This window comes from Astatotilapia calliptera, chromosome 3 (genome assembly GCF_900246225.1).
Source record: "Astatotilapia calliptera chromosome 3, fAstCal1.2, whole genome shotgun sequence".
Taxonomy (NCBI): Eukaryota; Metazoa; Chordata; class Actinopteri; order Cichliformes; family Cichlidae; genus Astatotilapia; species Astatotilapia calliptera.
The window spans coordinates 20,874,534-20,889,600 of record NC_039304.1 but is presented as its reverse complement, the minus strand read 5'-3'; the positions used below and the strand labels follow the sequence as shown (position 1 = coordinate 20,889,600).

At 41.3% G+C, this 15,067-nt stretch overlaps 1 protein-coding gene across 1 annotated transcript; it reads left to right on the top strand.

Annotated features, from left to right (window-relative positions):
- Nucleotides 1-430: 430 nt before the first annotated feature.
- Nucleotides 431-14,564, top strand: pik3c3 (phosphatidylinositol 3-kinase, catalytic subunit type 3). Its single transcript, XM_026162280.1, has 25 exons — nucleotides 431-1,003; nucleotides 2,443-2,631; nucleotides 2,807-2,950; nucleotides 4,010-4,139; nucleotides 5,831-5,917; nucleotides 6,125-6,220; nucleotides 6,318-6,389; nucleotides 6,499-6,603; nucleotides 7,208-7,300; nucleotides 7,434-7,619; nucleotides 7,943-8,073; nucleotides 8,521-8,602; nucleotides 8,710-8,777; nucleotides 8,870-8,975; nucleotides 9,453-9,569; nucleotides 9,870-10,001; nucleotides 10,855-10,983; nucleotides 11,152-11,221; nucleotides 11,323-11,387; nucleotides 11,467-11,551; nucleotides 11,640-11,714; nucleotides 12,160-12,328; nucleotides 12,801-12,891; nucleotides 13,990-14,115; nucleotides 14,268-14,564. The coding sequence occupies exons 1-25, from the start codon at nucleotides 939-941 to the stop codon at nucleotides 14,280-14,282; spliced, it is 2,628 nt and encodes an 875-aa protein (XP_026018065.1). The 5' UTR covers nucleotides 431-938; the 3' UTR covers nucleotides 14,283-14,564.
- Nucleotides 14,565-15,067: the final 503 nt, after the last annotated feature.

Genomic DNA, 15,067 nt, shown 5'->3' with positions numbered 1-15,067 from the left:
GCTCGGACATTCCATGAAGCTCTCTATGGTTGTTCCTGAGCTAATCTGAAGGCCACATGAAGTTTGGAGGTCTGTAAGACTGACTCTGCAGAAAGTTGGAAACCTCTGTGCACCATGTGTCCACTGACCATGCTCTGTGATTTTACGTGGCCTACCAGTTCGTGCCTGAGTTGCTGTTTTTCCCAATCGTTTTCACTTTGTTATATTTCCACTAACAGTTGACTGTGGAATAGTTAACAGTGAGGCAATATCCCGATTGTACTTGTTGTATAGGTGGCATCCTGTCACGGTACCATGCTGGAATTCAGCATCCCTTTGAGCGACCCATTCTTTCACAAATTTCTGTAAAAGCAGTCTGCATGCCTAGTAGCTTGATTTTATACACCTGTGGCCATAGAAGTGGTTAGAACACCTGTATTCAGTGAATTGGATGAGTGAGTGAATATTTTCCCCAGTGTATTTGTGTAGTTCTATTGATGTAGTTCGTGTGCACTGCTCCTTTAATATAAACGTTCCGCCTCTTTTTTTACTTCCTTCTTTTCCGCATCAGACTCGGTTAATCAACCCCACGATATGACAATCCCACGTTCAGTCGTCTCAGTCACTATATCGCAATTCGACTGCTCTCGCCTGACTGTAGGTTTCGGTTGCTGCTGTGTTGTGTAGGTAGCTAACAAAAACACCAAATCATGCCCGGCGAGACAGCCGTTAGAATTATGTCTTTATCGTGAATGTAGGCAGTTAACATCCTTTTAAACTCGTGTCCGGACCTACAGCGTCTCCAGCCGTGTGGCGGGACCTTTAGCTGAGCTCTGCGGGGTGCTGATCCGAGGCCTGGTCGCAAACACAACCGCTCGCAAAGTCTCCTATAACTGTCCGGGATTTCATGTTGAAGTCATCCGGTCTCTGGTTGGAATTCAGAGTTTCCCCGTCGGAAGATGGACACTGATAAATTCAACTATGTTTACAGCTGTGATATGGACATCAATGTTCAACTTAAGATGTGAGTTTTTCACTGAGTCTCTTTGGGTCAAGGCGGCGTAAACTCCTGTATCTTGTGACCTCACGCGATGCTTTCCTTTGTGTGTGCGCGCGCGTTGTGTCTCGTTAACACGTTTTTCTGACTTTGAAGTTTGTCCAACACATTGTTTGTCGCGCACACATAAACCAAACAGTCAAACAGGAGACAGCAGACTGCCATCACAAGCCCCAGAGTTACGATTTGCTGTTCTTCTCTTACTTTATGTGCAACTGTAAGATTATCATGCATTTGCAGTAATTTTAGGTTATATGAAAGTATAATTACATTACATTTGTACCTACAGAAAAGGAAGAGACAAGCCTTCTTCTGTTCATCAAGACTCAGTCCACATGTATTAGAAACACTGGTTCTGCTTTACGTCGTTCTGATGAATTACAGTGTTGTATTGTGTTTATTGTCCTTTTTGGGGTGGGAGGAGAGACAGAAGCACTGTTAGGCCAGTCGGTTGCTTAATGTTACCATCATGACTCAGGTAGCATATGCCCCCCTGAGCTAAACTCTTATTATCTGAGCTCAGTGTGTCCTATATTTAAATCCTGTGTGCAGCTCATGAGTTTTATTATTGCATTATGATCGTATTATTATTAAATAGCTCCACAATTTGGTCAGATTTTCACTGGAGTTTTCTGCCTCCAAATGGGGGTGACTACACCTGCAAGATAAACAGATCATTTATTGTTTATCCCCAACAGGGGGATTTATTGTGTAGCAGCAGCAGGATAATGAATAAAAATAGTACAGTCGACTGTACTACTAGTAAGACTGAGATAATGCAAGATTATTGCAATGCATTCATAAATAATATGCCCCTTGTGAGTCTAAGAAACAGCTGCAATAAGCTATAATGCAGAAATATGTGTGTGGACTCTTATACCTGACAGGTAAGAGTTATTGTAGAGTTTTATAGAATGGTAGGAGTGTGTGTTACCTTATTTAACAGCAGTCTGTGTATCTTTCTGTCATTTCTGGCCATTTGTTTAAACACAAATGTACTTTGAGCATGTTATAAATCATGGCCGGGGTATATTCCCTTTTATTGAAGGCCAGAAACCTCTTTGCTGGTGGGGGGAGCTAGTGCTGCGGTATTGAAATTCTCAGTAACAGCAAATATCTTTTTTTTTTTTTCATGGTATCTTGACTAAATACAGTATTTGCACTCCATACTTGGAGGGTTTTCTTTATACGAAGAGCAAAAAAGGTGAGTTAAATAAAGGTTTTCAGCATTGTTGGGGGATATTTTGACTCGGCAGGCTTTGAAAATCTGTTTTGTAGGAAACACAAAAGAAATATTGACTTACTTGTGAGAAGAGAAGCTAGACAAGTTGGAGCACTCTTGATAACATCAGCAAACAATCAGACTGCAGCTCCACACTCTGACCTTCTCTTCTCCCCTCTTTCAGAGGCAGTTTAGAAGGAAAGCGAGAGCAGAAGAGCTACAAAGCGCTGCTCGAAGACCCGATGCTGCGCTTCTCTGGGCTCTACCAGGAGAACTGCTCGGACCTCTATGTAACCTGTCAGGTGTTTGCTGAAGGAAAGCCTCTGGCCCTTCCTGTTCGCACCTCGTACAAAGCATTCAGCACACGCTGGAAGTAAGAACCATGCTGGGTTTTAGTGTTATTATAATATGATGTAATGCACTGATTATGAGGTTGTAAAAGTCAAGCAAAGGAATTTTTTTTCAAAGTTCTGTAGCAAAATGGCCATCAGCTACTCACTTCTACATGTGCATTTTATTTTCTCTGTTTATCCTGTTTTCCGGTGCAGCTGGAACGAGTGGCTGCGGTTGCCAGTCAAGTACCCCGACCTTCCCCAAAGTGCCCAGGTTGCTCTCACAGTGTGGGACATTTATGGGCCCGGCAGAGCCGTTCCAGTCGGTGGAACCACCGTGACTCTGTTTGGCAAATATGGGTAAGTGTGTCCTTGCTCTGTTACTTTTGGCAGTGGTTTCCAGGTGATGTGTCAAGGCACGCTGGTGAGAGAAAAGTCTAGGTTTGCCTTGCAATTTTTTATGACATTTCCCTATTATTACAACACACAGATACATGTAGGTCCACATGTTTTATGTAATTTTACTAATGTACTCCCCTGCAGGGAATTTTAAATCAAACACGGTAAGAAGTGATTGAAGTGCAGACTTTCAGCTTTTATTTCAAGAGACAGCATGGACACTCAAGTTTATGAATGTGGTAACTTGAGAACGAGGCTATGTAGGATTTTGAAGTTGATACCTGAGGTGCATCTACCAAAAATCTCGAATGACTTTGAATGTCAAGTTCAGAGGTCAAGTTTTCTGAAAGTCTTGTGAATGCGATACTTCAAGGAGAAGTTTTAATCTGATACCATAGGTGCACGTCAAAGTCAGAGGTCAACTTTTATGAAAATCAGAATTTTAAATGTATACCATAGGTGTGTCTACTAGGAGGCTGAGGCGTAGCACAGGCGGTCGTCAGCCAGTGTCAAAGTCTACAATCAAGAGACGCCTTCATGAATCTAAATATAGAGTTTAGAACGAGGTACAAACCACTGGTTACGCAAGGAGGTCAGATTACACTTTACCAGAAAACGTTTAAGAGAGCCGACGCAGTTCTGAGAAAAACAGAACTTCGGTGCATCTACCTTTGACTGATGAAGTGAAGATTAACTTGTAACAGGATGATAGAAGAGAAAAGTATGGAGAAGGTAAGACGGAGGAGAAACATCAATGGAAGCAAAATCTAGTGTCATGCTAGGCCCTTGTATTGCACTTTTGGGCCACCAAAAGCTCAGTCTGAAAAGAAGAAGTGATAACATGGCAGGTGACAGTGAGGCTATGTTGTGTAGTTGTGAATACAGGTGGACCTTGACATTTTGCCTTGTCCTTTGGTCTGCTGTGGTCTCCAAAAGCTGCCGTGCTGAAATCAGTGTTTAAAGGTCTGAGTATGTAGTAGTGTGCGTGAGTTTAAATACCTTCCTCCCGTCCTGCTCTAGCATGTTCCGGCAAGGGATGCATGACCTGAAGGTTTGGCCAGGCGTGGAAGGGGATGGAGGAGAGCCCACAACCACACCGGGACGCACCAGCAGCAGCCTGGCAGAGGACCAGATGGGCAGGCTCGCCAAGGTATAATATTGTATACATGTGTGTGGATAGGAAAGAGGAGGATGATGATGAGGATGAGTGATTAAAGGACTGAAAGGAAAGGATTGGGCAATGAAGTAGAGTCAAAGGTGAACAGGAAACGTTGGATAAAAAGAAACCATCCAATGCAAAGCACTGTCTAAACCATCATCTGTTCCAGGGCCCTGACCTGGAGGTACTCAGTGATGTGAGTACCACTGCAGGAGTTAGTGTTGGCAATGCAGATTATGTGTGTGTACTGTATATGTATGAACAAGGCCATGGCCAAAATGTATCTGCAAATAGATTTCCATTTGTATAACACGGTATGAAAATGATGGTTACCACATCAGGACAATTCAAACTGTGGCAGGGACATTAAGTACTCACTTCCTCCTCGTGTCAGACCTCTGTTCACTTTGCACTGTTCTATGTGGGAAACCTGTAAACAGCATAAATCTGTTCAGTGTGTTTACAAATACATTTTGATCCAGGTTTTGGTGTGAAAACTTTTTTTTTTTGTCTGTGAAGATGTATGGCTGTGTTTTTTTAAAGCATTTACACACATCAGTTTTCTGCTTGTTATGGAGGATTAAAACTGCCAAAATTAAGAAATGAATGACTTGAGATACATTAATAAACACTTAATTCAAATATCGTTCAAATATGAATATTGTTTGCTAAATATTTAAAGAAATGCTTAGGCAAAATAATAAATATATGAAATAATATAATAGTCAAGTATGTCAGTATTTTGTGAAAACCTTCTTTTTGACATAACTGTATTGGAGAGTCACCATACCGGACTGGAGGCTAACCTTTCTATCATGAGCCAACTACACACTTAAAATGACAATAATAAAGCCTATTTATCTGCATAATGAAGTATAAAGAAATGCCAAAATAAAAGAAATACGTATGGGAAACACATTAAGGACATATAATACCTAAATAATATAATACAGTACTTTTTTAAAATAAATTAGAAAATTATGTGAAAGTAAATAAACAAGTGAATTGTTACAAAGGTAAGAAACAGGAAATAGAGTGCATATTGATTTGTTTATCAGTTTTTTATTTTACTCTATTTTTGATTTTGGCACTTTCAGTCCTCCATATTTCACATGTTGGTGTGTTTTCATGTGTGTGCATGGATTTCATATTTATGTGGACACACAATTATATTCATTGACTCGTTGTAGCTTTATGGGATACTTAGAAGAGGTTATCAGGGAGTACATTTTATTTCAACGTTAGCTAATTTTATTTTAAAATTTTGTTTCCTAAAACAACTACACTGATTCCCCATGTTTTATTATTATTATTATTATTCATCATAAATGCAGCTGGCTTAAGTATATTAGAGGTTGTGTTCAGGCTGCTACCAGTTCATATGTTGTTTTAAAGAGTAAGTATTTATTCTACGCAGCTGAGTTGTGGGCTTCCTGTTCGTGGCCAAGTGTGTGCTTACATTCCCAACACCCACACTCACTAACTGATGAGTGGACTGGCTGCTGAGTGTGCGGAGATGCTGGATTGGCCGCTGGCACTGTGCATGATCGGTCGGGCTGTTTGCACACCAGCCGCCATGCTGTGATCAGTTCAACAGAACGGCCGTTTCTGTATTTTTCTCTTTTGATTTTGCTAAAATTATGTGCTCATTTCTCTGCAAACCTTCCCATCTCTCCATCCAGCTGACAAAGGCTCATCGGCAGGGCCACATGGTGAAGGTGGACTGGCTGGACCGGCTGACCTTCAGAGAGATTGAGATGATCAATGAAGTGAGTTTGTTAAGCTCGATTCTGGTTGCACAGGCCGACTCTGCAGTCGAGTCGAGAAAGCATCAATAAGATGTACTATGTGAAGATTAGTCTCAGAAGGATATGAAGGCTTATTTAGGAGGAATTGAATCATCAACTGTATTTGCGGTTCAATTCGCGCTTATTTACATTTTTCAAATTGAAAAATGTGAAATTGTCTTTCTGCAGAGTGAGAAGCGCAGCTCCAACTTTATGTACCTCATGGTGGAGTTTCCTCGTGTCAAATCAAATGACAAGGAGTACAGCATCGTCTATTATGAAAAGGTAATTTCCTGATTATTAGTGCCAGCACACAGCAGGTAGATACCACGTGTTGGAACGGTGTCGGCTGATTGGTCTGTTCTCCTTTGTCGCCATTAAGGATGGAGACGATGCATCACCAGTTCTTACCAGCTGCGACATTGTCAAAGTTCCCGACCCACAGATGGGGATGGTGAGAAAATGATTTCATGATGTTGAAGAAATATAAATGTTGTGTGCTAGTTTGCTCACACATCATTTCATTCACGTGCTGTAACTTTGGCTTTTCTTTTCCTTCACAGGAAAACCTGGTAGAGAGCAAGCATCACAAACTGGCTCGTAGCCTTCGCAGTGGGCCCTCAGATCATGACCTGAAGCCTAATGCTGCCACACGTGACCAGCTCAATGTGAGTAGCTAGCAGCTACTCAAGTTTTAGAACTACAAAAATGCTATGACGCTGTGTAAAACATAAATCAAAATAACATGCAATGATTGGTAAATCGCACAAACCTACAGTTTATTTACTATAGAACAAAGAAAGCATTAAATCTTATCATTTACAGCACATGATATCAAAAGATTGAGAGTATATGGAGAAATCTCTGTGTGCAAGGGACAAAAATCAGTATTGTATGACTGTGATCTTATAGCCTTCATGGAAAAAAACACGATTCTGTCATGGAAATCAACACATGGGCTCATGAACCCTTCCATAAATAAATCCTGTCTGTGAACACAGTTCTCTGTCAGCATCCACAAATGCAGGATAAAGCTCCATCATGAGAAAAAGAATCCATATGTGAACACGATCCAGAAACCCATTTAAAATGTACTGAACTGGAAACTGTTCTGTGTTATGTTTATACACTGTTGCTAAAAGAAGACGGATGCTTTTGAGTGTAGACATCACAAAAGATCAGTGAAAAAAAAATGAAAGAATCGTTAGAACAATTATGTTTCTATAATAACTTTGCTTGCTTTAATCTAAAATTGTTTGTTTGCATGTACAGATCATCGTTAGCTACCCTCCAACCAAGCAGCTGAGTTCTGAAGAGCAGGACCTGGTGTGGAAGTTCAGATACTACCTCACCACACAGGAAAAGGTGTGCTGCTGGTGTCTTCCCCGTTACAACCAAGTGTACATTACTATGTGTAACTTCCAACTATTCCTCCCCCAGCGACTGCTGCTGCTACGTCTGTATACATGTTCAATGATTCCTCCTCCTCTGACTGCAGGCCCTGACAAAGTTCCTCAAGTGTGTGAACTGGGATCTGCCCCAGGAGGCCAAGCAGGCTCTGGAGTTGCTGGGAAAGTGGAAGCCCATGGATGTGGAGGACTCTCTGGAGCTGCTGTCATCCCATTTCACCAACCCCACAGTGAGACGCTATGCGGTGGCTCGGCTACAGCAGGCTGATGATGAGGTAGGAGGACAGGTCGTGTGTGGGTGGAAAAACCTTTTAAAAACTTGAATACAAATATGTGTTTTTCCATTTTATTCTTTCTTTCAATTACTTGAAGTCTGACTGTTATTTGTTCATGTGTTGTATGAAACTTTCCAACACGATCAGCTCCACTTCCTCTGTAATGGCAGAGCAATGCAACCAGAAGTATAAAAGCCACCAACAATCCCTATCACTACACTATAGGCTCGGCGGGGAATGCAGGACTCTAAATCAAGCTTAACCAGGAGTATTAAATCAATTACATTGAAATCATAATGATAATTCCTGTCTCTCCTCTCTAGGACCTGCTGATGTACCTGCTTCAGCTGGTGCAGGCGCTCAAGTATGAGAACTTCAGTGATATTCAGGGTGGTTTAGATCCAGGCAGCAAGAGAGATGGCCAGGGACTTTCAGATGACGCTGCATTGGACAGGTCAGTACTTTAAAGCCATTCTGGTTAATAAATGAGTCAACACCGCTGATCGCATTAGCTTCTCTTCTGGCTCTGAAACTGAAAATGTCTAAAAGTGGCTTTGAGATGACTCAAGTATGTGTGTGGTTTTTTTTTTGTTCACTTTCTGGGTCTAAATTTACCCCCAAATGTTCCCCAGCTGAGAGAGCATCAGCCGATCTGCAGGATCTGATTATTTCTCTTTCAGAAACCGCGATGAACTCATTGAATGTTATGATTTTACTGGCAGATCTGCAGCTGGATCCAGACAGCTGCAGATCTGCCACAATGCTGTCTTACACGTGGAATGAAATAAGAATGAACAATGCACACATTTTAAAAAGAAGCTGTCAGTTTTAAAAATCAGCTGTCAGTAACATATACACAATCCTTTTAAGTAGATGTGTAAAACTGTCACATGCTTTGCAGTTCCCAAATTCTTTCTGGCTCATCTGGATCATCCACTACGCCACAGAAGGGAAAGGAGGGAGCTGACAGTGAGAATCTAGAGGTGAGCAAATAAAAATCCCCATAAAGGACCTGTGGACAGTGCGTTGCTCTGTCATGTTGTCCTATCAGTTGTTCGTAACACAGCATTGTGTCCTCATGTCTTTGCAGCAAGACCTTTGCACGTTCCTGATCTCTCGTGCTTGCAAGAACTCTACACTTGCCAACTATTTGTACTGGTGAGTCCTCTTTACAGTGCTTTTTGTTTTCTGCCTGGACAAAAAGAAGTTAGTCATAAAAATGTGTGTATAAATCCACGTTTCTTCCTCAGGTATGTGATTGTGGAGTGTGAAGATCAGGACACACAGCAGAGAGATCCAAAGACCCACGAGATGTACCTGAACGTCATGAGGAGGTTCAGTCAGGCTTTGCTAAAGGTCAGATTTTTAACTTACTTTGGCAAAGTTAGCTGATGTCTCATCGAGTGCGAGTTAGTGTTATATATCATGTCACCCTGCTACTCTGTAAAAATCTATTTGCATCCCAATGCTTTTACCAATAAGGTGTCTTGTTTTAATCACTTTCTGCCTTCATTTATCAAAGAGCATACCCAAAATAACGCTGCCAGCTGTGTCATAGTTGGATCATAATGTTATAAAAATAAGTCTCAGTGTATTTTCCTTTGTTGGACTTATATTATTAGATGAGATTTAAGGATATTGTCAAGAAAAAGAGTTTAGAGTTGAGTGTAAATGGGTCATTTTTAAAATTCTGGATTGTTCCAAATTTGCCCCGGTCTGATAAGCCTGTACAATAAAAGCGGCTGACTGATGTAATATGTAGCAAAGCTTTATAGAACTGACTGTGTGTGTGTGTCTCCACTGCTGTGTGCTCACACTTTTTCTTTTCTCCAGGGTGATAAGACCGTGAGGGTGATGCGGTCGCTCTTGGCTGCCCAGCAGACGTTTGTAGACAGACTGGTGCAGCTGATGAAGGCTGTCCAACGGGAGAGCGGAAACCGCAAGAAGAAGGTAGCAAAGATATTCAAAACAGCTTCGGTGTTAAATGTGCTTTTAAAAAAACCCACCTGTGTAGGCTCCCATGTTTTTTTTATATCTGAGTAAATCAACAGATATTTCCTGAACATGGTTTATTTATGAGAAGTGTTTGTATTTATTTCCTGTTTTAATACGCAGCAGTACACTGTCCTTTTAATAAAAGCACTCCTTATTCACACATACAAACACTTAATTGACTTCGGTGTGTGCTCCTGGTGACACTGATCCTGCTTACTTGTGTTAATGTCAGCAAACCTTCATGTGTGTCTGCAGACAGAGCGACTTCAGGCCCTGCTGGCTGACAACGAGAAGGTGAACCTGTCAGAGATCGAGGCGATTCCGCTTCCTCTGGAGCCTCAAATCAGGATCAAAGGCATCATCCCAGAGACAGCCACACTCTTCAAGGTACAGAAGCCTTTACCTCATCCTTTCGCTGTCACGACCAATTAAAAGGCATTAAAAGTGCTCCCCAGTCTCGCCGTTGTGAGACTGGGGGTGTAGCTCAGGAGGCCATCTACTAATCTGAAGGCTGGTTGTTTGAACTCTGGCTGCTCCAGTCTGCATGTTGAAGTATCCTTGGGCCAGATGCTAACCCCAAGTTGATCTCTGTGTTCATCAGAGTGTGAGTGTTAGATAGAAAGGAAACAGTGCTTGTATGAATGTGTGTGAACGGGCGAATGTGATATGTTTGAGTGCTCAGTTAAAGTAGAAAAGCTCTATATAAGAATCAGTCCATTTACCATTTAAATAAACTGCTAACATGAGAGAATAAATGGTGATTTGTGGCACTGTAAATTCAATGATCAGGCAGGTGGAGTAGCTAAACAGCAGCTCAGCTACAGCCTTCAGACAGTTTGTAAATGTAACCGCGGGTGTGGTCATTACTCATCAAAAGTGCAAATTTGCTCACTTCATCGTTCATTTCCTCCATAGCATCAGATCTCACACAGAGCCTCTGCAGGCACTTAAGAGGAAATAGACTGTCTTTTCTCTTACTAACAGTGTGTTTGATGCACATTAGAAAAACAGGGGTGCTTTCATGTTTAATTTCACTATCAGGTACTTATTTACTTGTACTTGATGTGATCCCCTGACCACTGTGTTATATCCCTTCAGTCGTCAGTGGTGCTGTTAGAAAGGCAGAGGCTTGAATGTCCGCCTTTGATTTCAGTGCAGTTTGCTTTGGTGCAGATTGTCCTGATTACGAGCAGTATCTATGCGAAAATAAAAGGCTTTTCTCTGTGTGTTTGTGTGTCAGAGTGCTCTGATGCCCGCCAAACTGATCTTCAAGGCTGAGGATGGAGCTACATATCCAGTCATCTTCAAACACGGAGACGACCTGAGACAAGATCAGCTCATCCTGCAGATCATCTCGCTCATGGACAAAGTAAGAAGTGCTCGTTAACAGACGGGAATGCCCCCAGGAAGTTGAAGACGATGTTTTTTGCTTAAAAAAATATTTTAGCTCATCACTGACGAGAGACAAAGTCCAAGATTATCTTCATAAGTCAGGAGTCTGTGTCAGTGTGTATCATCATTTTTTTCTGTCTTAAAGCTGTTAAGAAAAGAGAATTTGGACCTGAAGCTGACACCCTATAAAGTTCTGGCCACAAGCACCAAGCACGGTAAGAAGAATGAAGTAACTCAGCAGCAGCGTTTTAAGCTGTTATGATTTCAAAGTATTAAAGATGTTCAGCCTAATGCAGAAAACGTGTTGCGTGCTCAGGTTTTATGCAGTTTGTCCAGTCGGTTCCTGTCGCTGAAGTTCTGGCTACTGAAGGCAACATCCAGGTGAGCAGAGTTTGTCAGAGACACGGCGCGTCAGGGCGCTGCTTTGATTTAAGTGCTCATTTTAATCCCGTGTTGACAGAGCTTCTTTAGGAAGCACGCGCCAAGTGAAAAAGGGCCGTACGGCATCAGCTCAGAGGTGATGGATACCTACGTCAAGAGCTGCGGTGAGACGCTCGTAACAGATCGGTGCTCATTTAGTTGCTGGAGGAGCCGATTGAATATCTGATCAATGTGCCTCTCGTTATTTCCCAGCTGGTTACTGTGTCATCACGTACATCCTGGGAGTGGGAGACAGACACCTGGACAACCTGCTGCTGACAAAGACCGGTGAGGCAAACACACTAACTTACTAACATCAAGCCTGTGTGTCATCTCTAATGTAGCTTTAGGTAGCTGTGTGACTTCCATATGTTTACAGGGCTTATTTGTTAGATTATTATCCACTGGCACTGTATCAAAGCTTAAAACGACTGGACTTAAAGGACAACCTTGCAAGCGCCCCAGTAGATGTATCTGTTTTTCTTAGAAATCAGAGGCTAAGGAAAGCTCGTTTCTGTCAATTGGGAAAAAATGTTTTTTTCTTGATTGGTAGACCTAAGTTGACATTGGAAGTTAATATCTCAAATTTCTGACTTGAAAATTCACGTTATTTTCTCAGAAATTTGAGTTAAGAAGCTTCCGTAGTTCCACGCTGGAGGATTTCATGATCTCAGAAATCAAAACCTCCTACTTTCTAAGTTTTTTTTTTTAATTGTCACATTTCTCCATCCAGGGAAGCTCTTCCACATAGACTTCGGCTACATCCTTGGCCGAGACCCCAAACCGCTGCCTCCGCCCATGAAGCTGAGCAAAGAGATGGTGGAGGGTATGGGAGGCATGCAGAGCGAACAGTACCAGGAGTTCAGGAAGCAGTGCTACACCGCCTTTCTTCATCTTAGGAGGTACATGCAAACACATAAAAGCAAAACGATGATTCTGAGCCAAGCAAACTGTGAATATGGACAGTAACAACACAAACATACCAACATGGTTTTAAGTGAGTTTATTTAATCAGTGGATTAAAGGGATATTAAACAGGACTAATCCATCATCAGACTGGTTTTAACTTTTAAAAAGCAAAAAATCTAAACTGTATAGCAGCTTGAAAAGTCTTTAAATTTGTCTGAGAAAGACGTTTAATGACGATGATCATTGCTGTGATTGGAAAAAACACTTTGATGTGAATTTTACCAAATATTGTCTTTGATTAATCATCCTTGGGAGTTATATTTTACTTTTACTTGCACCTTTAAAGCTTGAAAAGCTACTTTCAAGTAAAACTGCAAACATGTAATACAAGGAAAGCATTGTCAGTTTTTAATGGACACCACTGTAGCTAATGTGCAATATGCTCCTCGTCTTCCACTTCCTCAGGTACTCCAACCTGATCCTGAACCTGTTCTCTCTCATGGTGGATGCCAATATTCCTGACATCGCTCTTGAGCCTGACAAAACTGTTAAAAAGGTAAGGTGGTTGGTAGCTTTAGCTCTTTACCCTTTGAAAGTCTGCTAGGAGTCACCCTTAAAGCTCTTTTCAGGGCTGAGGTCATTAAGGGTACTGGGGAGATCAGATCGGTTGTCTTTGTAGCCTCCTACAGAAAGTCTTTTGTTTTCCTGAGGGGGATTAAGAAGACACTAGCTGTCATGAAACAAATCATGCTTTATTTATAATGAATATTGTTCAGTAAAGTTTAAGTAAATTTGAGACAAACTGAGTCAAAGAGCTGTTACTGCACTGCCATGAACCTGTGATTAAGATTACAGCGTGATCCTGTGGAGCATCCCATTATCTGTAACCAAGAAATGTCTGGTTAACCCTTAAAGTTCACATTACTTAAACCTTTGGGACCCAAATATCACACAGGATGAGTCATTTTGTAATTTTGGTTTTAACCTCCTAAGACCCGAACTCCTCCACATCATGCGTTTTTAATTTCTCTTTGATATTTGTTCTGATTGGGACCTGATGAATGTAAAGCAAAGATTTTTTTTTTTTTGCCTAATTTTTGTTTCTAAGACAAATAAGAGGATATTCGTTTAAAATTTCAATAGCACAGTAGCAGTAGAATGTCCTCATAAGTAGATATCAGGCCCTTGTAGAGCAAAATTGAGTATTTTGGTCTAAATAACCCAAAATGTGATGTCCACATATGTGGACGGCAGGTCCTAGGAGGTTAAAATGATAAAATAACTATCTTCGTTCAGGAACCATTTGAATTTTCCCTCTAGCTCAAAATGGTTGGGGAGTTAAAGTAATGTGAAGAGCATCTGGTAAAATCCAGGTGGAGGTGAATGCTTTGTGCTACAGTGATATAATATGAATATACCTGTAAAGCTTGTCTTCTGTTCTCTGCATTTGAATTTTGTCTCTACTACAAACGGAGTTAAGGTCTTTTAAAGCGCACTTGTAAAATGGTCCTGTGGTAATTCAGTTCAGTTTTATTTCTATAACAACAAATCACCACAACAGCTGCCTCAAGGCGCTTTACATATTATTTTAAAGACCCTAAAATAATACAATGATGAATAAAGGGTTAATGCGTAGATATTTATGTGGCTCCAGGTGCAGGATAAGTTCAGACTGGACCTGTCGGACGAGGAGGCGGTTCACTACATGCAGAGTCTGATTGATGAGAGCGTCGGAGCTTTGTTCGCTGCTGTCGTCGAGCAGATACACAAATTTGCACAGGTAGGTGTAAATAATTCAAAACGCAGAAGCTAAATAGCTGATAGCATAAGTTTACCTTTCTTCCAATACCTCCACCAAGATGAGACCCAGCTTTTCTGTTGTTCAGCGTTCAAACTGCTGATTTAAGCTCACTTTGTTCTTTCCCTTTTCAGTATTGGCGCAGATGAACAGAGGAGAGAGGCTGAACTGGACTGAACTTGAGCAGCAGGATCAAACGGCTCCGAGCCGACCGACGCCGTCTGCGTGGGTGCACGTGTGAGTGGGAGAAGATGAAAGGAACCCAGTGACACTGTTAAAAAGGCCAAGATTGCACTGCCAACCTTTACTGCAAGACGAGGACGCTGATGTCTTTTATTTGCTTATGTATATATCGTGTATATTAAATCCTGAACGAATGATTGAAATCTAATGTATGGCCAAATAAAAGACTGTTGTTACAACTAAACGACTATTTGGATGGTCTGTGTATTTTTTCTTTTAGCGTTTGAGTCCAAAAAGGGTGCTGACATGCAGCATTTTTGACATGCAGCATGTTTCTTAATTGAGCATTGCTGCCCATCTGCAGACAGCCATACTGTCGACGCTGGGGGTGGAAACAAGTCGAACCCCAAGAGGGCCGATGAGTCACTCAACGAGTGACTAAGTATTTCCTGCCTGGCACAGAGACATGAAACATAAGCCAGTGTGTGTGATTCAAGCAGAAGATATACATTTATTAGTATTCATTTCTGATAAGTTGGTTATTTGTTTTACAAGTGTGTAACAACAAGTTAAAATATGTTAAATGACCCAGAGTGTTTGGTCTGTTAGTTATCAAGTTCAGCCTTACTCTAAATGAAATAATTATTTCATCACCTGCTCGATTTGTAAGTTTACTCATTTACAAAGAAATGAACAGTCTCAAACTTTTATGGGCAGAAATCTGTGCCATCAGAAACTGAATTTGAGTAAG